At 50.1% G+C, this 20,376-nt stretch overlaps 1 protein-coding gene across 2 annotated transcripts in view; it reads right to left on the bottom strand.

The window, feature by feature from the left end:
• Positions 1-298: 298 nt before the first annotated feature.
• Positions 299-20,376, bottom strand: part of CELF6 (CUGBP Elav-like family member 6) — a 43,665-nt gene continuing 23,587 nt past the window's right edge. Inside the window, exons 4-14 of one of the 2 annotated variants that reach the window (XM_089904201.1) lie at positions 16,819-16,947; positions 16,638-16,717; positions 16,337-16,480; positions 16,099-16,225; positions 15,849-16,001; positions 15,564-15,626; positions 15,229-15,309; positions 14,999-15,142; positions 14,223-14,378; positions 1,633-13,368; positions 299-404 (exon numbers count right to left, since the gene is read on the bottom strand). In XM_089904201.1, the coding sequence (XP_089760327.1) occupies positions 14,251-14,378; positions 14,999-15,142; positions 15,229-15,309; positions 15,564-15,626; positions 15,849-16,001; positions 16,099-16,225; positions 16,337-16,480; positions 16,638-16,717; positions 16,819-16,947 (1,049 nt within the window). In that variant the 3' untranslated portion in view covers positions 299-404; positions 1,633-13,368; positions 14,223-14,250. The remainder of the gene's footprint in view (positions 405-1,632; positions 13,369-14,222; positions 14,379-14,998; positions 15,143-15,228; positions 15,310-15,563; positions 15,627-15,848; positions 16,002-16,098; positions 16,226-16,336; positions 16,481-16,637; positions 16,718-16,818; positions 16,948-20,376) is intronic. The other variant, XM_089904210.1, reaches the window with a different exon arrangement.

Below are 20,376 nucleotides of genomic sequence, written 5' to 3'. Positions count from 1 at the left end.
CAACACACATTTATTGAATGAGTGAATGAATGAATGAACTGTCTTCTGGAGACATAAGCCAAAGGGGAGAGACATACAAGAACTTAAACACATCTACGCAGACAAAAATCATACAAAAATGATTTTAAAAAGCAAGACTCCATTCACCTTCAAGAGCAGCCGAGAACCAGAATATGAAGATCTGGCGGCTGTGTTTGTGAGATTTGAAAATAAACAGTCAGGTGCTGATCTGGATGATCACAGAGGAATAAAGAGGGAGGCACTAATGTCCAGCCTGGGCTGTCTTGGGTTGGGTGGTAGGATGATGACAGCGTAGGCCAGAAGTACCAACTTTCACAAGCTCTCTGTCACTGTGGAAGTCAAGAAAACTTAGTCTCTCTCCAAGGGCTGTTGCTGCTTGGTTTCTGTTGTTATCACAAGGAGAAAAAGGTAGTTCAGAGGAAATTTTTCCTGTCCAGGCAAAAGACAATTCAGAAACTACCACCTTTTTCAAACCAGGCTGTTTCAGTGAAAGGGACTCCCACCTTCTAATCTCAAGGCTCACTTCTCTGGAGAGATGGAGAATGGGTTTAAACAGTGAAGAGTGGGAAAAGGGAAATGGTGGGTAGTTATGGAATTCATGGAATCACAGACATTTTAAAGAGAAATAAGCCTGAAAGATGGTCTATTTCAAAGCTTTCATGTTATGTACAGAATAATCAGGTGTAGGGAGGTCAAGCTACTTGCTTAGGGTCAGGAGTAAAGTGGAACTGGGACTTACGCACATCTGACAGGTTCTAATTACAGCCACTCCTCCTGTGATTTGGTTACAACCACTTAAGGGAGTTGTTAATGAATTAAGCAAGAGAGACCTATCTAACTTATCCAAATGAGGTAAAGCAGGGAACCTTTCAAGAAAGGCCAGGCCAAATACAGACTGTGTGAAGAATGCCCAGAGAAGGGTGTCTGTTGTTCAGTGCTTTGGATGATGGCAGCTAACGGAGAATTTGCACGGGGACAGGCCAAATGTAAATAAGCCTCAAGTCCGGATGACAAAGGTCCTGGCCTAGGCCCAAGGGCGCTTCCCCGGTGTGACAACTTTACATCTAGTCAAAGCCTCCGATCTCAACGTTTGTACTCTGGGTTTGACTCCCAGCTTTGTGGTACTGGGCAAGCAGGTTACTCCGCTCTACAGCGAGTGCTCCTCTCAGAAAGCCTAGGCCACGTAACAAAGAGTGCGGGGGAGAAGCCACAGACCTGCGATTCCCGCTATCCAGGGTACCCGGCGGAGGCAGAGGCCGGCGTGAGCCTCTGAACACTGGCTGCCACCGCGCTCTCAGGACAGGCCGAGGCCTCCTTTAGAGGAGCAATTAAAAGCTCTTCTCCGGTTTCCTCCGGAGACCCCAAAGACACCCAACACCTGCCTCCCGGGGAAGAAGCTCTGTGCCCGATCTGTGTCGCCAGCAGCCTAGCAGCCCAGCCTTCAGCGAAGCCTGTCAAGGCCAGGAGGGCCCCTCAGAGCCACCCGGCGCAAGGCCCTCACTTTATCCACCCCGGCCGAGGCGGGGCGGGCCCCGCACCCTTCCCGCGGCCCGGCCGCCCCGCCCCGTCCCCGTGGCGGCCGCCTCACAGGCTGGCCTCGTGAGTACTCACGGCGACCCCGGGCCGCGCGCGGCCGCCGCCGAGGGAACTAGCGGCCCGGGACGCCCCGCGGGGGCGGAGCGGCAAGCCAAGGGGCGGGGGCCGGGCCGGGCGGACGAGGTCGCGCAACTCCACGCCTCGTCGTTCCGTCACGGCCGCGCTCAGCCACTCTGCGCACGCTCACGCGGCGGCACCGTGACCACGTGGCCCGCTTCGGACCAACTGCCACACGACCTGCCCCTAGGCCCACCACCTCCCCCGACGCCTGGTTGGGGCGCCTGCGCAGTGATCGCTGGTTGGGAGCGGGGTGCGGAGCGGAGGGTGGCGCCTGCGCCATGGGGCTGGGCGGATGCGTGGAGAAAGAAGAGAGGCCCGGCGGGTGCACGGAGGGCCCCCTGAGCAAAGCTGTTGGCGTTTGGCGCCCCTTATGGTTGGGAGGAAGGAGAGGGGAAGGCAGTTCCGGCTACCTCTCTACTTTAGAACCCGGGTGGCGGATAAAGATTGAGACGGTCCCCCTGAGACCCTGCTGACTCCAAGAATCTCTAGTTTGTAACACCTTAGGGTCTTTTAATTCTTCTTTTGTTTTTAATTTTTTTTTCTGTTTTGGCTGCACCACTCAGCATGTGGTATCTTAGTTCCCCTACCAGGGATTGAACCTGAGCCCCCTGCACTGGGAGCACAGAGTTTTAACCATCGGACCGACAGGGAAGTTCCAGCGTTTTTTAATTCTTAAGTTTAACTCTTTTGCTCCCCTGGTAGCTGTGGTGTGCTGGAAAGCACTCTGGCCTTCTATTGGGACAATCTGGGTTCAAAGCTTGGTTTCAGCACTTACTGATTGTTCAGCCTTAAACCAAGACTTTCACTTTCTGAGTCTTAGTTTTCTCATCTGTAAAGTGGGGACAATGATATCTGTTTAATGGGGCTGTTGTGGTGAGGATGAAATGAGATGGTATGTCGAACCGTATGAATGTGCAGGTATTTGACTCTTTGTATTTTACAAAACAGAAATTTCATATGGTTCAACCTAACACATGTAAAGTAACCAGCAGAATACCTGGGACTAGGAAGTCGTCCATAAATGGAAGCTGTTAACCGTGGTTATTATGGTTATTCCCCTGAGACGTGGCCAGACCTCCCTTCATCCTTATCAGAATTGGGTGTCTTGGAGCTCCCATGTGCCCGTCTTTTCCATCAGCACTAATGGGGAAAAGTTTATCTTATATCTACTTACCTTCCTCATTCCCTCTTTTTAGCTAGACACAGCGTACACAAGGAAGGCTTTGGCTCTGAGTGATGTAAACACGTGACATATCTATCCCTCCGGAGCTGGCCTCAGTCAGAATTTTTGCAGTGAGGGACTTCCCTGGTGGCACAGTGGATAAGACCCCGTGCTCCCAATGCAGGGGGCCTGGGTTTGATCCCTGGTCAGGGAACTAGATCTAGATCCCACATGCATGCCACAACTAAGAGTTCACATGACCCGGCACAACCAAATAAATAAGTAAATATATATATATATATATATATATATATATATATATATATAAAATTTCACAGTGATTTTTTTACACTTGGATAACCTCAGCATCTCCCTTCTCACTCTCCCTCCTTTTGATATGCCTGCTCTTCTCACCTGGCCTCTGAGCCTGGGCTTCAACACTGTCTTAATATTAGTTTGTCACACCCATTGTGTATAATAACTGAAAAAAGTGAGGTATATAAAATAACAGGACTTGGAGCCTTAGTGGCAGAATGTAGAAGTTCAGAGTCATTGGGGAAGGAGTTGGCTCTGCTCCCTCAAACAACTCACCAGCAAGGGCCCCATAGCAGCTTTGGAGAGCCAAGCATGTGTGGAAGTGTTCGAACAGAAGCACTTTGGGTAAGCACGGGAGGTCTGTCCCCATGAGTGAAATGTCAAAGTCCAGTATTCCATAACCTTTCAGGATTTCCCCTCCTCACTTCCCCCCAACTCACACCACCAGCTCTTCTACTCATTATGAATCCCATAAATCTCAACTGCCTCATAGTTGATCAGTATTTTCCTGGCTTCACTTTTTCCATCCAGTCTAGATCCTATGGTCAGTTACTTTAACCACATTTTTGCTAATATGCTTGCCCTTAAAATCATAACCACAGATATTCCAGCCATCTACCTTCTCTATTCTCCTATCCTAAACCAGGATAACGGAAATCACCCAGTCCCGCAGAATTGAGCTTGTGAGTGGACACTGTTTTATGTTAGTCCAGCCCACGAGCCCTATTCTTTGGGAATTAAGTTTTCCACACTCTCTCTCCAGATCTATAGGCTCCAGGGCCATGTTTGTCTTCTGTGACCCCTGGCATTCTGGCTGCAGTTTATCAAACTGTGAGTGGATTCCTAATGTGAGCTGAGCTAAGCAAATGTTCTCTCCTGGGAATCTTGGATTAGGGCTGAGAGATTATGATTCTAACTGGACTGGTTTCTTGAGCAGAAGAGTTATATAAACTCAGGAGCTATGGTGCATCCACCTTCCAGATACTATGAGGAATGAGGAATGGAGAGAGTTTATTTGCAGAGAGAGAATGAAGCCTGGACGGGCAGAGACCAGAAATCATGAGACTGCTGTCTGGTTCCTGAAAGTTTCCCAGACCATTTCTGAGGCCCTCTGACCTTAGAATCTATGAGTCACCCTTATCTAGAATAAATCGTTAAGAAAACTTACCCTGGACCCGATATAGAGCTACGACAAATTCACAGTCTCCTCAGCTAGGCCCTGAGTGTACCCAGCAATCCTTCTACACATCAGCTTCCGCCACCATCCCCTCTTCTGCTTCACAGAGAAAATAAAGGCAACAAGGAGGAAACAGCTTTAATGTTCAGCCCCCTCCAAACATTTGAATCTCTCCCTCCCTTTCTTTCTCAGAGGTAGTGAGGTCTCCCTTCAAATCCAAGCTTAATCGTTTCACTGCAATTTGTTTTTCACTCTCTTTGTCTCTTCAGGAAATTTGATCCTTTATTTTCATCTCTCTTTCATGGATAGTCAACTTTTTCCTCTCTCCTACTCTTCGATCTCCGCATATAAACTTGATCAACTAGCCCAACCTAAAAAAAAAAAATCCAATTTTAATCCCACACATTACTGATTATTACACACTTTTTCTTGCCTTCAACCAAGCTTCTAGGGAGTGGTTTACACTCTCCATCTCTACTTTCTTACCTCCCATGTGTTCCTTAAATCTAGTGCCATCTTACCTCTCCCCCAAATCTCTACTGAAAATACTTTCACCAAAGTAACAGATGACTTCCGAGCTGCCGAACCCACTGGAAAATTCCAGGCTCAACTGATTTGACCATTGATGTCAGTTGGCATCGTTGATCAGCAGTCCCTGCATCCCTTTCCTCTGTTGGCTCCTATGGGCTATGTTCTTCCAGTTTCTTCCTAAACCTCACAGGGCTCTTTCACAACTTCCTTAATAGACTCCTTTTCTGTCATTCATCATTTAAATAATAATAATTTTTAAAAAACAGTTCAGTCAACACCCATTTCTCATTTCATCACTCTTTCCAGTGACTTCCCAGAATCTGATTCACCTTCCTGTGTTACAGGTCTTGGAGGTAAGCAGAGCCCACCTTCCATGACAGATATTGAAAAGGTTGGGTCTTTGCTTTCCCAGCTTTTTGGCATCTAAGACAGAGGTATGTGACCTAAGCTTGGCCAAGTAGCCCCCAGAAAAGTAGATTCTGGAGTAAATGATTCAGAGAAATAGGACCATGGAGAATTCATCTTGGTGGCAGTGGCCACAGTGCAATCAGCTCTATCCTGTGCTTGGGGGCTGTAGTGGTGTGGGTACTGGTGGTGGTGACATCCAGTGTCCAATGGTGATGACAGTGGCAATATTCTCACGGTGCTGGTCTGACATCTGATTTTGGCTTTTGCTCTGGTGGACTGGCCTCCCATTCATTGTTCCCAGTTGTTTTTCAAGCTTGCATGTCCTGCTTGGCAATCCCGTGACCCACCCAGTGCCGTTTCAAGAGACGGCTTTTCTAGAATTTGAAGAATAGATACATGTATATGTTACCCAAAAAAACAAAAACAAAAAATAATAAGCCTGGGAAATCTTTTTCTTAAAATGAGAGAAGGGTAAGTGAGAACACTTACACAGCAAAAGTGTTTCTAGTTCTTTGCTAGCACTAAAAGAAAAAAGTGGCTTTTCTGTTTAAATCGTCCCGTGTGACACACTGACTGCAGGTGACTGGGACTCCCGAATATACATCTCCATCCTTTACCTCTTGCATTTCAAGTTGCCTTTTAGACAACTCCACTTGTATGTCTCACAGGCAAACTCTTCTTCTTCCTCTCAATCTGCATTTTTTTCATGACCCTAGCTTAGTAAATAGCACCTATGACTTGTTCAGCCGGAACCCTGAGAGGAAAACATCTTAGACTTCTCCCACCCTCGTGTGAACAGAACACATGTTACCTCTTATTACATATTAAATCAATCCCTCTTTTATATTCCTACTCTTCCTCACCAGAACCATTGTACTAGCCTCCCAACTAGCCCAGTATCAACTCTTCTGATCTCTTCTCCACTTAGCTGCCTAGGGGAATCTTTCTAGAACCCAAAGCTGATCATGTCATTCCTCTGTTAAAATTCTTCAATGGCTCCTTACCACCTCCAGGATAAAATATGTACCCCTTCTATGGCTGTGGCTCCTACCCGGCTCTCAGCCCTCCCTCACCTGCATCCTACGCTCCAGCCAGGTCAAACTACATGTTTTTACAGACCATGCAGGACATGTCTTTACATTCTATGACTACTTAGTGGGGCTGACAGTCACAGTGCCACCTCTGCTCCCTCCCGTTTTCCACCACCCAGAGGTGGATACATGACCCATCGGGCCAGGCAGGGGACTCCATGCCCCTGGCCAAAGTGATTAGTTCAGGTAAGGGTTTGTCACCTAAGCAGAGCCAATCATAACCTTCCCCTTAAACTCTCTTGCTTTTGAGGCCATGGTGCCAGGAGCATATGAGATTGAAGCTGCTCGCACCCAGCTCTCTATCACAGGGAGAAAGTATATTTATGGCAGGAAAGAGAAGGGGACAAGGAACGAAGAGAAGCAGAGCCCTGAGAGATGAAGTGAGAGAGGTCTGATGACATTTGTTTGAGCCCTTGAATTCAGCCCTGCCTGGTTGGTAATAGCACTACACTTCTCAGCTCCCTTCTTGCATAAGCTGGTTTGGGTTCGTGTCTGTCGCTTGTAATTAAACCAGACCTGATACACAAATGGAATGGTGTGTGCAATCAACAGACTCTAGAACGTATATCTGGTGGAACTGAAGTGAAGTGGAGGCAGTGTGGGGATCTGCCCATCCTTGAGTGGGAAGTTAGAAATCCCTGTTATGTGGTATCAGGTCAGGTGGTTACATGATCTTTTTTTTTTTTTTTTTTTTTGTGGTACGCGGGCCTCTCACTGTTGCCTCCTCTCCCATTGAGAGCACAGGCTCCGGACGCGCAGGCTCAGCGGCCATGGCCCACGGGCCCAGCCGCTCTGCGGCATGTGGGATCTTCCCGGACCGGGGCACGAACCCGTGTCCCCTGCATCGGCAGGCGGGCTCTCAACCACTGCGCCACCAGGGAAGCCCCATGATCTTCTATTTTATGTGGAGCTTTGGGTCAGGCATCCATCCTAGATGGAGACTCCAGGGACACACTGGACAAATGTCTAGATGTTGGCGTATGCTGGCCTCTCGCAAGATTTCTAGCAAGGAACTGCAGTTCAGCTTGCTTCCATGCTGGCAGAACCAGGCCATACGCAGCTTTGTTTAGAGTTGCCTTTATTGCCTTTGGCCTACTAGCTAGACTGCCAAGGGTCAGATAATCATGTGTCTTACAGATTATAAAAGCCAGACCCTCTACCCCAAACTAAAATGAGTGAGAACAAAGGCAGAGAGGTGGGACATCAAGCAGGAGATACTGAAGCTTAGGGCCTGGGAAGTTCTAGAGAAAAAGCCTGATCCTCCAAGCCACACCTGAATGCATCTTTTTTCTCCCAAATTAAATAATGTTTATTTTGCTTAAAATTCAGACAGTCCTGGGGGGTTCTGGTGCCTGGGGACCCTGGCTGTGAATCCTGTGGGAGAGAGTGAAATGTATTGGTCACAACCCTCATGCACCTTTCTGGGCTTCCTGGGCCACCTCCGTCTTTCTTTCTCTTGGTTGGCACCCCACCCGTGCCAAGTAGCCCCCCCACTTCCACATTTGTGGTAGAAATGCCACATGGAGGGCATGGGATCTAACCTCCCAAGCAGCCACCCAGAGGGTGATACAACTCAGAAATGCAGTGGAGTTAGCTCTCCGTGAGGTGCACCTTGGCCAGTAGAAAACAGGAGATGAGAGGGGAACAGATGGGAAAATTCCCTCTCAATTCTCTACCTGGTGAACGGTTCTAAGGTGCAGTTTCTCCCTGCAAACACCATGTGCTTTAGCAAACAGTCCTGTCAAGTCACCTGTTCTCTCCTCACAGCTCATGTGAAACAGTGGCCACCACAGTAATATGTTGTCTTGCATTGCTTCACATCTTTCTCCCCTGCCACATGTCTCTTCTCCCCTCTCATTATCCTGGGCTTCCGTCTCCCCAAAGAGTGTGAGCACTTTAATCCTTGCCTCAGAGTCTGCTTTCTAGAGCACTTGCATTAAGATATGGAGCCGCAATCAAAGCCCCCATCCCAACACTGAGTCCCAACAGTGGGGTAGCAAGAAGGTCCTGAGGGCACAACTGATTTTTCCTGCTCACATGCAGGAAATCCAGCCCAGGCTGCTGGATTCCTGTCAGAGGCCCGGTGGCAAGGGTGCAGGGTCAGCTCATTTCTGGCATACTCCCTAGAAGAAGCTGAGGTTAATTTTCTCAGGCTCTTTCTGTGGTTCCCTGCATTTTCTCCTCGGTACCTAAGACTTACCTTTGGAAGAGTCAAACCCAGGCTTGCAGCTTGCTCTGCCTTCTGGGTCTCTGTGCTCTTAGGCCACTAGAGGGCAGCAGGCTAGAGCATGGAAGTTCAAAGTCCCCTCTACAGACGGCCAATGAAAGGCTCTGATCAGCCCAGGCTGCCATACTGTGATGGCAGTGTCTGAAGCGGGGTTGGGGAGAAAAAGAGTAGCTCTCCACCCTTTCTGAGTTTGCACTTGGCGCAGACTTGGTCAACTCTTTGTGGACCTCACGTGGCTCAAGCTCGAAGGGCAGCTACAGAATCCGCTTTGGCTCTGAGCTTCCTGAGCCCATGAGGTTTATTCCTTCATTGGTTCTCCCAAAGAACACAGGACTGTGTAACATGCTTGAGCAAATATACTGGCTGAGGGAGGCGCACAGGCCCAAGACAGCCTCTGAATCCCTGCTGGATTTGGCTGTGTCACAGTGCAGGCAGGTACAGTGAGGACAGTGGATGCCAAAGATTGCAAACAAAGCTGGAAAAGATAAAGAGAGATTCTGTGACCTCCCTGACCTTAGTACCCTCTTTTGGAGGGTATTACATGCATGTTCCGTTCCACTGAGGCAGAGGTGAGACCCCGGTCTGGTCAGAGCACACAGTAGATCCAGAGCTGCTCTGAGGTCAGAGGTTGTCAGTCCCATCTCAGACCAAAGGTCTTTTCTCTCTGTATCCAAGACACCCAGGTTGCATCCAGAGAGACAGAGAGAAATTCCGGGGGCCCTCCTGAAGGCTGAAGACTCTGCCCACAGTCCCCAAGTTAAACAAGTTCTCAGAGGGCCCCCCAATTCAATGTCCACTGACAGACTCTTCTCAGGAGTGCTTTGGTGATGTGGCCTTAGTGTAATAATGGACCATACCAGAGGGCGAGGAGTGGAGCAAGCTGCAGATTGTCCAGAGTGAGTGCTTGTGTGGTTGCCTCACTTCTGTCCTAAGCATTGCCTTGGGGCTGAGACCTAGGAGCCAGTACCACTTAGGGATTTTGACTATCTAGTCAGGGTCACTGGAGCGTGAGCCAGCCAAGTGTTATATAGGTAATCTCTCTCTGAGGGCACTGAGCAGATTAAGGTTGACTTATTATCACAGACAGGCTATTGTGGAAACCGTGAAGCTGAGGGGGAGGGGAATGGGCTAAGTGTGACCTGTTGCTAAGAGACAGAAACCACAAGGGCCAGATCCAGACTCAAGGACAAGAACTCAGCAAGATTCTTGACGATGGTTACTAGCTCACAGAGAGCCCAGGAATCAAATCACTTGGTTTGAAAGGAATTGTCCAGAGAATCCTCACCAGGCAATTGGGGATCTGGGAAGGCATAATCTCTAAGGCAATCTTTAGGTCCAAACCCATGTCTAAAGGGAGGGTGGATGATTCAATTCCAGAAGAGGTATCTTCTCAGGGCTGTCCATAAATGAGGGAGATACTTCCCAGTGGAAAGGACCAAAAGCGATTAGTTTTGTTGATGAAGAAACTTGCTCCACTGTCCAGAAGGATGTGCTATATGCTATAGATTAGTGACTATTATTTTCTCTTCTCCCCTATTCCAAATGGAAGGGGTTTTTTTTGTTTTTTTTTAAATGGTTACCCTATTTCTCTCCATATTGGTTATGTAGGGGTAGCTAAATTTATCTTTAAGCCAGAGATTGCAAAATCACAAGAAATTATATCCAGACCTGATCAAGAATTGCACATCACCTTTGTCCCTTTGGACCCTGGACTGAGGGCTCAATAAAGCAACTGGGCATGATTCTGTTTTGTCTCCTATTCAGAAGTGGGTGACTGTTTTTTGTTGAGCCTAGGAACATTGCATTGTTAGGCAGGCACATTTTTGAAAGTGTATGTTTGTCAAGAAAAGTATAGGTGGAAGGTGAACAATAAAGGGGAGGAATACTGAGGATGCAAATTGCTTATCTGCCCATCATCCCTTCTTTTGAAGACCCAGTTCTCCCCTCCACACAGTCCTTGTGAAGTTGTCAATTACGGTGGCCTACTCTTCCACCCTAGAGGTAGCCACATGTCCATTCTGGCCAAAGTCCTCCCAAGGTCTTTAGAGCTGGAACTAGCGAGGCCACTAAATAGAAGGGAGCAGAGCCGAGAGATGGAGACATCATCATTTGAACCCCTAGATCAATCCATGCCTAAAGGTAGATACATCCTTTGATTTATCAATTAAGTAAGCCAACTAATTTCCTATTGGCTTAAACATGTTTGAGTTGGGTTTTTGACACTTGCAGCTGAAAGGATTTGGACTAACACATGCACACACAACAGAGACACAAACACCATTGTTGCTTAAACTCATTAGACATTATACACGTCTTCCATGAGCTTATAGGGATCAGCAAACATTTTATCTAAAGGACCAGGTAAATCTTTTAGGCTTTGTGGGCCACATATGGTCTCTGTCTCATATTCTTTTTTGTTTTATCTTTACAGCCCTTTAAAAATGTAAAAAAACATAATTTGTAGGCCATACAAAAGCAGGCTGTAGGCCAGATTTGCCCACAGGCCATAGTTTGCCGACCCCTGATCTAGATCCTGCCAACCTCTGCAGCATTTATACATGGTCTGCCAGCCCCTAACCATGAAACAAGATACTTCAAATGCCATTTTGGTTTGTGTCTTGACGTGACTTGATGAGTTAAGGTTCAGGGTAGAGTTAGAAATGGGAAAGGGTCTTATCTTGGTGCCCACTGTCTGCCCCATAATTGGCACTGCATAAACGGTAATCATTATGATTTCTTGCTAATAATTTATCAGCATGATGCGGCTGTCCAAATGGCTTTGTGCCTATGTGCCAGTTCATTCTCGAAGACCCTTCCCCTCCTTCATCTTCTTCAGTAAACCTTTCTCTGACCTGCCTTACCAGTGAAGTCTGAATTCGGTACTGTTCTTGCTATCACAGACTCTCTGGGGCCCTCCATTATAACTACATTATCGGACCGTCCTTCCCCCAACTCTGAGTGCTTAGCACCTAGCAGTGATGGGTCTCTATGCCTCCATGTGAACAGCTGTTTGAATGTGCAGGTGTTAACATTCCCATCTGTGTCCAGGGTGGTCAGTCTACGTGTCAGCCCTGTGAACTACCACACCTTACCTGGCAATGTTATTTTTCATTCCATTCCCTCCAAAAACGAGTCAAAGACAGAGGAACAGGTGGGAACAAATTTTCTTAGAAACTCTTATTAAGGAGGAACCCGCCGCCCCCGCCCCCACATGCTTTATTGTCTGATGTGATATCAGATCAGAGGCCTCCAGTCTCAGCAACATCTAGGGACCAGAGTGCCCACCACACAGCTGGGGCCCCAGACTAGTTTGATCCAGGTCTGTGGGGTAGAGGGAAAATTATCCTCCTAGGAAAAGTTATGTGCAAGGCCCTGCAGGCCCAGGAAAGGCTGACCAAGGCAAGTGAGTCATGGTGCTCTAAGCTGAATCTTTTGCCCATCTCACAGAAGCAGGCAGGAAGCACCACCATCGATCAGCTTTATATGGTACCCACTGTATACAACAGACAGACAAAGACAGACAGACAGAGCACACACCACTTCTAAGCTGAACACTGCTCACCATCTAGAAGCACCTTGGATAAGCACATTGAGACACTCTTGCATAGGAAAGATGTAGTTTTTAAAGGAATGATGAAGTATTTTGGCAAAACATCTACTTCCCTCCCAGGTCCTGGGTAAAGAGGGACCTCTAAATTCTGAAGCTTCTACATATTGAAAATTATCCCCTTCTCAATGGCAGTATATACAGTAGCGAACCTTCCAAGTCTGTTGTCACAGCCCTCTACATATATCCTGAATCTACTTTACCGGTGGGCAAACTTAGAGACAGAAGGTGGTCTGGAGCAAGGGGACACTGGGGCTGGCTCAAGGTGAGGGGAAACAGGAGGTGTCTCGGCTCAGCCAAAGGCAGGGCCTCTGTCTAACTGGATGGGGAAGGGAAAGGCTGGGGCAGTCCAAACTCCCTTTCTTCCTGCCTGAGGAAGCAGTGGTTCCACGGGAAAGGCTGTCAAGAAGGAAAGGCAGATTCCCACCCCTGCTGGCTTAAGGGGTTTTTCGGGGTGGCAAAGAGCAGGGCAGGCCAGAGTTCCTCCTTGAGGCCTCTTCATGGATGCTCTCTGAGTTTGGGAACTGTGGGTTCACTGCTTCAATAACTCTCTTGTTACCTGCATATGAGCCCAGACCTCAAGTCCTTCATTATTTTTAAAAGGTGGTGAGGTGGAGGTGGGGGGCGTTAAGAGGGAATGAGACACAGAACAATCTTTCCACAGCCTTCCTCTGCCTAGGCTGGGGCCTTCAAGGGTCTCCTTCACCCTGCCTCCTAGGGATATTTAAAGGCAGCTTTTATTAGACTCTATACTGTCTTTTTTGTTTCTCTTGTGATTTTTTTGTTTCTTTGTTTTAATTTATATATATATATATATATATATATATATATATATATATATAATTCTTTAAAAAGCAATAGTCCTTTGGTCCCTAAACTCTAAGGAATGATATGATTTTGAAAGAAGTAAATCTGGGCTTCCCTTGTGGAGAAGCCCTTGGCACCCCCCAAGGCCCTCTGCTGGTTCCCCTAGACAGTCACTCCTCAGCCAGCCCCAGCTGCCTTGCCAGCCTGAGCTCTACATCACAGGCACAGAACAACCCACTTGGTGAAAACAATCCTTAAAGTGGCCTGAGCCCAGGCACTGGCCTTGGGTCCACCTCCATCTGTGGCTGCTCCTTCAGGAAGGGCTGCTCAAGCATTTCTGTGCTTTTCTTCTCCTTTCTTCTCACTCTTCAGTTTCCAATGTTGGGTATTAATTGATAAGGAGAGAGAAAGGGGAAAAAAAGGAAAAAATCACTCTGGAGGGCAAGACAAGAAGAGCAGCTTGCCCTATCCGTGACAGGTGAGTGGCTGGACCTCAGGCTCAGGTGAGTGGCTGGACCTCAGGCTTCCACTGAAGCCAGACCCTGGGTCCTGGGCAGATGACCTCAGCCCAGCACCCCCTCCAGAGTGCTCCCTGGGGGTAGTTCAAGTGAGGCAGGGTCCTGTGGATCTTCTGAGACAGCAATCTCTAAAAGTCGCAGGCAGCCGGCCCTGAGAGCTTGTCATAGCCCTCCCCATCACCACCACACCCTGTAGATCCTGCATCTTCAGTGTATTTGCTTCTCTCCTCATCTCCATGTTCACTGCCATTATCCCAGCCCTTACATCCTGTCCCTTCTTTGCTTAAACTCCTCAGTGGTCCTCTACCATCTTCAGGATAAAGTCCAAACTCATGGCCTTTAAGACCCTTCACAGCTAGCACAAACCTACTTTTCTAGTCTCGTTCTCCACCCCCCTGCCTTCCCCACACAGGAATTCTCTACTATGGTCCCCTGTGGCTATCTCTGGAGTGGAACGAACTGGTTGGATCTTACTGTAATTGTCTCTCCCAGACTGTGGGGGCAGGAATGTTGTCTAATTTATCTCAGTCCTTAGACTGAAGGAAAAACACAGCCTCAGACTGAGGATTCCTCCTAACTCCTGGCTCTTCTCTCCCAGACTTTTTCAGGGGTCAGTGCCCCCAGCATCCCAAAAGGAATATCAAAGCTGAGAGCGCCTCCATCACTCAGGCCCCATCTGCCGGGGGTCCACTAAGGACTCACCTTTCTGTGGCTGGTCAGTGAGAGTAGATCAGTAAGGCCGGTTGGCATCCTTGGGCCTCTTTAGCTGGACCTTGAGCCTCTTCATGCCAATCTGAAAGCCATTCATGGCCTGAATAGCTGTCTGGGCACTGGTTGGATTGTCAAAGCTAACAAACCCTGGAGGGTGTGTGCAGAGAGGTTAGCTGGGAACTCTGAGTGGCAGGGCCTCCTTTCTCTATGACCAGCCCCTTCTCCTTGCCCCCTCAGGCCAGTTCCATCAATCAGTACTCCTCCACCCTCCAGTGTTTGCACGTGTGCACACACACGGACACATGCTCGTACTTACACAGGCAAGTGGCCTGAGTTTCCTAAACGTGTGATTCTTGGAAGGACAGGAGGTAATTCTGAGTGTGTGTATTGGGGAGGCAGGTAGTGTGTTGATGGGGTGTTTCCCTGTCTTTCCCTGGTGTGGGAAAACTCTCTCTCTCCACAGCCCCCATTCTGGTCCTCTGAATTGCAGTTGGAGGGGATCTCTGGTCCCAGACCCAGACTCCACCTGCCCTGGCTAGACTCTAAAGCCTAACCTGGTTGAAGATCTACCAGACACCTGACCTTCCCAGGTGAACCTGAAATAGACTTGTCCCTTGTCTGGGCTTAGCCTCATCACTGGTCTGTGACTGTTGAGCGCTATACACTCAGTTTCTAGGAGTCACTGACTTCCGGAGGTACAGTCTTAGGGTCTGTAAGGAATCTCGAAGTTGGGAGTGGGAGAGGCCTAGGGATGGGGCTCAGCTCACCGAAACACTTGCTCTGGTTGGTGGCTCGATCCACAAAGACTTTGGCAGAGACAACGGCTCCAAAGGGCAGGAATGTCTGGATGAGTTCTGCATCACCAAACTCCTGAGGCAGGTGATAGATGAAGAGGTTACAGCCTTCGGGGCCTGCAGGAACAGGAGCAGGCTGGTTCAGGGGAGGAATCCTGAGTCCAGCCCCACCAGGCCCTGATCTCCAGACCCCTGTCCCTCACCTTCTCTTTGCTGCTGGGGCAGGCCTGAAGGCTGCTGGGGAAAAGTTGTGCTCACTGGGGCATAGGCCGACGGATAGGCTGCTGGAGACAGAGGTGGGAGTGGGCAGTGACCCCCAGGAGCCACCCCCAATCAGGGCCCCATCTGCCTGGCCACCTTTGACCAACTCAGCCAGTGCACAGTAACCCTCACCCCTAGAAAGGTCGTACTGGGTCCAAGGGTGGGCGAAAGGAGGGTCGGACTCCTTAGCACAGAGCCTAACCCCCCCACCCCCAAATCTCCCTATTACTTTCTGGGGCCCTTCAAACCCCCCAGGCCGCGTAGCGCCAAGTGAAACCTGCGTAGTGGTGCATCCCAGCGTAGGCCTGCTGCAGGGGGTCAGCCACGCCGGGACTCTGGGCTGGGGAGAGAGGGGCGCAAGGCCCACAGTGAAGGTGGGCTGGCGGGCGGGCAGGGTAAGGTGAGAACGCAGGCAGTGTAGAGGGAGGCTGTGAGAGGCAGCAGGGAAGGAGGAGGAGTCCCTTCTCAAGGAGACCAGGCCCTGCCACCCGCCCCCACCCCGACCCCCGCTCCCCACTCCATTTTGGGGGAGATTTGGGCGGAGCGGGTGGGGGGGGCCCACCTGGGTAAGGAGAGAGCCCGTTATTGTAGAGACTGTCCGAGCCAGGTTGCCCGTTGGTCTGGGGGGTCAGGGGGCCGAATCCATTGACCCCGATGGGCGCCGGGAGACCCGGAAGCGTGCTAGGGCCGCCGCCCTGCGGGGAATTGGCTGCAGGTGGCGAGGAAGTGGAAGAGTCAGGCCGCAGCCCCGCCTCGCCCCGCCTCGCCCCGCCCCCGCCGCGGGCCCCGCCCCCTGCGCGCAGTACCTGCAGCCGGCAAAAGCGGCGCGGCTACCAGGCTGAAGGCCGCCACGTGCTGCATCTGTGCCGCCACTGCGGCCACCGGGCCGAGGCCCGGGCCCTGCGCCGCCGCCAGTAGGGCCGCCTGGTGCTGCAGGATCTTTGGAAGGGAAGAAGGCCGGGTGTGGAGGGCCCAGCGGCGGGCATCTGCCCCGGCGCCCCATCCCCCGTCACCCGCTGCCCGCTCGCGCCCGCCGGGCCAGGCGCTTACAGCGGTGGTGTAGGCTCCGCAGGCCCCCAGCGGCAGCGGCGCCGGCTGCAAAGCACTCAGCTGGCCCGCCATCTGCTGCATCCGCCGCAGCGCGCGCTCGCGGTCCGTGTCCGCCAGCTTGACCACGAGGCTGGACGAGGCGCCCTGGGTAAGGCAGGGAAGGCTGCAAGGACGGGTCTAGACCTCAGCCCGGGCCCTGGGCCGAGGGCCTTGCTCCTCAGGCCCTTTCCCCGGCATGTGGGGAAGAGGAGCCAGTCCCCAGACCCCTGGTCTCACCCCGGGCCCCGGCGCCCGCCCTCACCGCCATGGTCCTGCTGCCGTGCAGACTCTGGATGGCCGCCTGAGCTTCCCCTTGACTCCCGAACTTCACAAAGGCACAGCCTGGGGCAGGATAGAGGTGGCTCAGGTCACAGAGGCCAAAGGGTCATGTGGTCCGGAGTGAGGCGGGGTCATCAGGAAATCCAGGGGTCAGCTCAAGTCACCTTTACTGGTGCCATCGGGGCTCCGCAAGACGGTGCACTCCTCGATGTGGCCAAAGGGCTGGAACAGGCGTCTGACGTCCTCCTCACCCTGCTGCTTGCCCAGCATACCCACAAACAGTTTTCGGTCCTCTGGGGACAAATCCAGGAGTCACCTGGGAACCCTAAGGCCTCTTGGACTCCCCAGAGTAACATGAGGAGCCTAGGAAGGTAGTTAACCACGGTCTAGCTCTGGGAAGAGGTGAGTGAGCAGGCCCTACTCACTTGGGGCCACAAGGTTGGGTTTCTTTGAGGGGCAGGATGACCTACAGACAGATCTGGAGGAGAGAAACTCCAGATTTCCATCAGGAAAACCTGGGTCCTGGAACTCATTGTTGCTCTTGTGGGAAGTGATTTGGTCCATATTTTTGGTTGGATAGAGCCCTACATGCATCATTTTATATGTTTGACCTTTCTGTTCTTAGAGTCTGGGAAATGCTATTTTGGACCATTTCAGCCCTATTAAGGGAGGGGAGTCCTCAGAGGAGTCCTTGTATTCATACTGGGTCTGGAGAAGATAAGTACACCCTCCCGATAAGCCTGATGGCAGTGGCTAGAGTCCAGGATTCTGGGTCAAAAAAAAAAACAGCACAGAAAGCAGTGTCTCATTGCACTGCCTCAACCCCAGACCATGAGCACTGGAATGATGAATCCCCAACTCCAGCACCCAACTCAACCTGCGTGCCCCTCCCAAAGGCCTAAAGAGAACAGGAAGCTTGGGTTCCTGATCCTCTAACATTGGCATTTTGCCCACTATGCTTACTGAACTCATGACCCCTTTCCTTACCTCCCTTATTCCCTCACTGAGCTTCCAGGGCCCTCACTGAGCCCTGCTGCCTCCTCTCTGACTTCCCCTGTTTTCCTGCCTTGATCTCTCCCCAGGTGTTCATGCTATGGGAGAACAGGTTCTGCCTATAGACCTGGATGGCCACCTGAGGATCCTTCCCTGTGTCCACCCTTCCTATGGGAATGGTAGAGGTGCCCAGAGAGGGGCCGTAAGCTGGGCCCCATGACCTTGGAGAAAGCTGGAGAGCTGGGGCTGGAAACCAGGGCTTAGCTGTACATCCAGCAAGTCGAGCCTCAGGAGCACTATCCAGGAGTGTGTGATAGAGGAGCCCAGCCCACAGGTCCTGCTGTCAAAGCCTCTCTCATCTGCACCAAGGTAAGTCTCTGATTTTGAGATGGGGCTTCATCGGCGTAATAGAAGTTGGGAGAGAAAGAGTGGGTGGGAATCTGGCTTCAGACTTCACCTCTGAGATCCTGAAGCCCAAGAAAACCCATCCCAAACTCCTTCACTCTTTGACAAGCTTGGCCAGGCTGATGGGGGTCCTTGGATCCTGAGTGCAAAGGAAACAAGGCTGGTGAAGGTCATAGACTGAAGCCTGGGTGACAGTGAAAAGGAAAGTGAAAAGGCCAAAATTAGCGGTGGAGGGAATCTCCAACAAGGCTATGTGTGTGTGTCCATATTTCACCTGGATGGTGTGGGGTTCAGCTTAGGCTGCCCTGGGTACCTTGGTATCTGTCGCCTGCCTGTTAATGCTGTGTCTGTGTGGAGAGCAGGAGCTGTGGCTTATATGGGACAGACAGAGTGTGTTTCAGCAGAATCCTGCCCTCTGTCCAGAGGATTACTGCCCAGAAATCCTGATGGGGAAAGGATAGATAATGTACTTGTGGCCAGAATTCCAGTAGAGGTACCAACCTTCTGTGGTGAGAGTACAAACCAGTGGGTATACTTCACTCCTGGGAGGGTTAGCCACAGAATAGTGCCCTTGGAATGGATCACTGGTTTCCTAACCTTTTAAAACAGCTGTGAAATCCATTGTTCTAACAAAAATATTAGGATGAAGCTCAAAAGGTAAGAGAAAAGTAGAACTGCTTGGAAAAGCCAGAAAAGTAGGAGGAGGGCTGGAGTTCCTCTTGCTTCATCTTCCCCTGGTACTCCCTAGAGGGGGCTCCAAGGAAAGTCCTTTGTAAACCACTGACCTAAAAGATAGAAAATAGAATTCCACATGGTGTATGAAGAGGCATCTGAGATCATTCTCTTCAGGAACCTGAGAAGTCAGGAAAGGTCTTTCATGATTCTCTTGACTAATCTGATGGTGGCTTTGCCTTGACATTGGAAGACAGGCCCTATTTGGTCAGGGAATCAAACTCTCTGAGATTGTTATTGTTCTGAGCTATGAAACTAAATTATGCCCATGCGTCTACAAGAGGCCCAGGAGGGGCTGGAGAAGATCCTAGGGTCTCCAGAGTCTCAGAGCTTCATGATGCCCTAATTTATAGTGCAGCTGTGACATTGGGTAGGGTCTGCAAGATGACGACAGCACCTAGGTAAGCTGTCATGCCACATGGAACAGCATCCAGGTAGCCCTAGTTAGGAAGAGAGAGGTCATGGCTGAGGTGGAGCCCCCAGGACAGTAAAGAGGTTTGTGTGAACAGTGGTCCGATCCTTCATCTGCTCTTCCTCTTTCTGCTCTTTTCTGATGATTGTGGTCAGTCACAGCTCATGTCACAGACCATGAAATTCTCTGATCCTTCTGTTCCAGTGAGAGTCTCCCAAATTAAGAATTTCCATTTCCATGATAGGGCACTGACTCTATGGTTCTAGACTACTGGGCTGTACAGAATTTGAAATTGAAATGAGGTTGGGCTATGGGCTAATCTCTATGCTGCCCATTTCACAGCTGTCACCTTGAATCCTGGTGTCCTCTTTGCCACTTTACAGGGACCTTCATGGTGTTTGACAGGAGGATGATCTGGGTCACAGTGAATATAAGCATCAGATGATCCTGAAATGGTGGGATAAGTTTCTTAAGACACCTGGTCAAAGAGAATTACAGGCTAGACTCCTGAGAGTAGCCCGCAAATCCACACCCCTGAAGATTTTCAGGGCCGATGCATGCTCCCAGAGAGATGGAGATGATGGGATTTAGCCCAGAAAATGCAATATCCTCTAGGTCAAACTATACCAGTTTGGTAGAAAAGGATTCTGTAAGAGGTAGGTCAGAAATGTCTGAATAAAATCATTCCATGAGTGGTGGGTGGGTCCCTAGAAAGATGGAAATTCAAACTGGGAGGCTTAACTTTCCTGGAGTGGATGGAATTGGAAGATAGCATCAGTGTGGAGTTGAGACATAGTTGGAAAGACACACAGTTGAACGGTGTAACTGCATTTTCATGATGGTCACTTGTGTATACTCCTTGCTCTTCTACCAAATGCTTTTTGGAACCCAAATCAAGTTGTTTGGACCCTAGAGGTTCATCTCCATAAAACTGTCTTGCGCAGCTGATCATACAGGGATTCTAAGGTAGCAAATGATGGGGTTGGAAGCCCAGAGTCAGAGTCAGTCCACTCCATCTTCCTCAGGAAAGGTATCAAGATGCTGTTCTAGAAAGAAGGCTCTGCCCAAGTTGACCCAAAGGAGTCCCAAGCTTCTGGCTTCTAAGCCCCCCCACAACCACTCACTTCCATGTTGGTGGGATATCATGATTGTAGAAACAGTGCAGGGACAAGAAATCGCA

The sequence above is a fragment of the Delphinapterus leucas genome, chromosome 2 (genome assembly GCF_059928025.1).
Source record: "Delphinapterus leucas isolate spDelLeu-1000000601 "Yukka" chromosome 2, BTC_Dleu_Yukka2, whole genome shotgun sequence".
In the NCBI taxonomy this organism is placed as follows: Eukaryota; Metazoa; Chordata; class Mammalia; order Artiodactyla; family Monodontidae; genus Delphinapterus; species Delphinapterus leucas.
The sequence above is the reverse complement of the archived record's forward strand: the minus strand, read 5'-3'. Positions and strand labels throughout refer to the sequence as shown.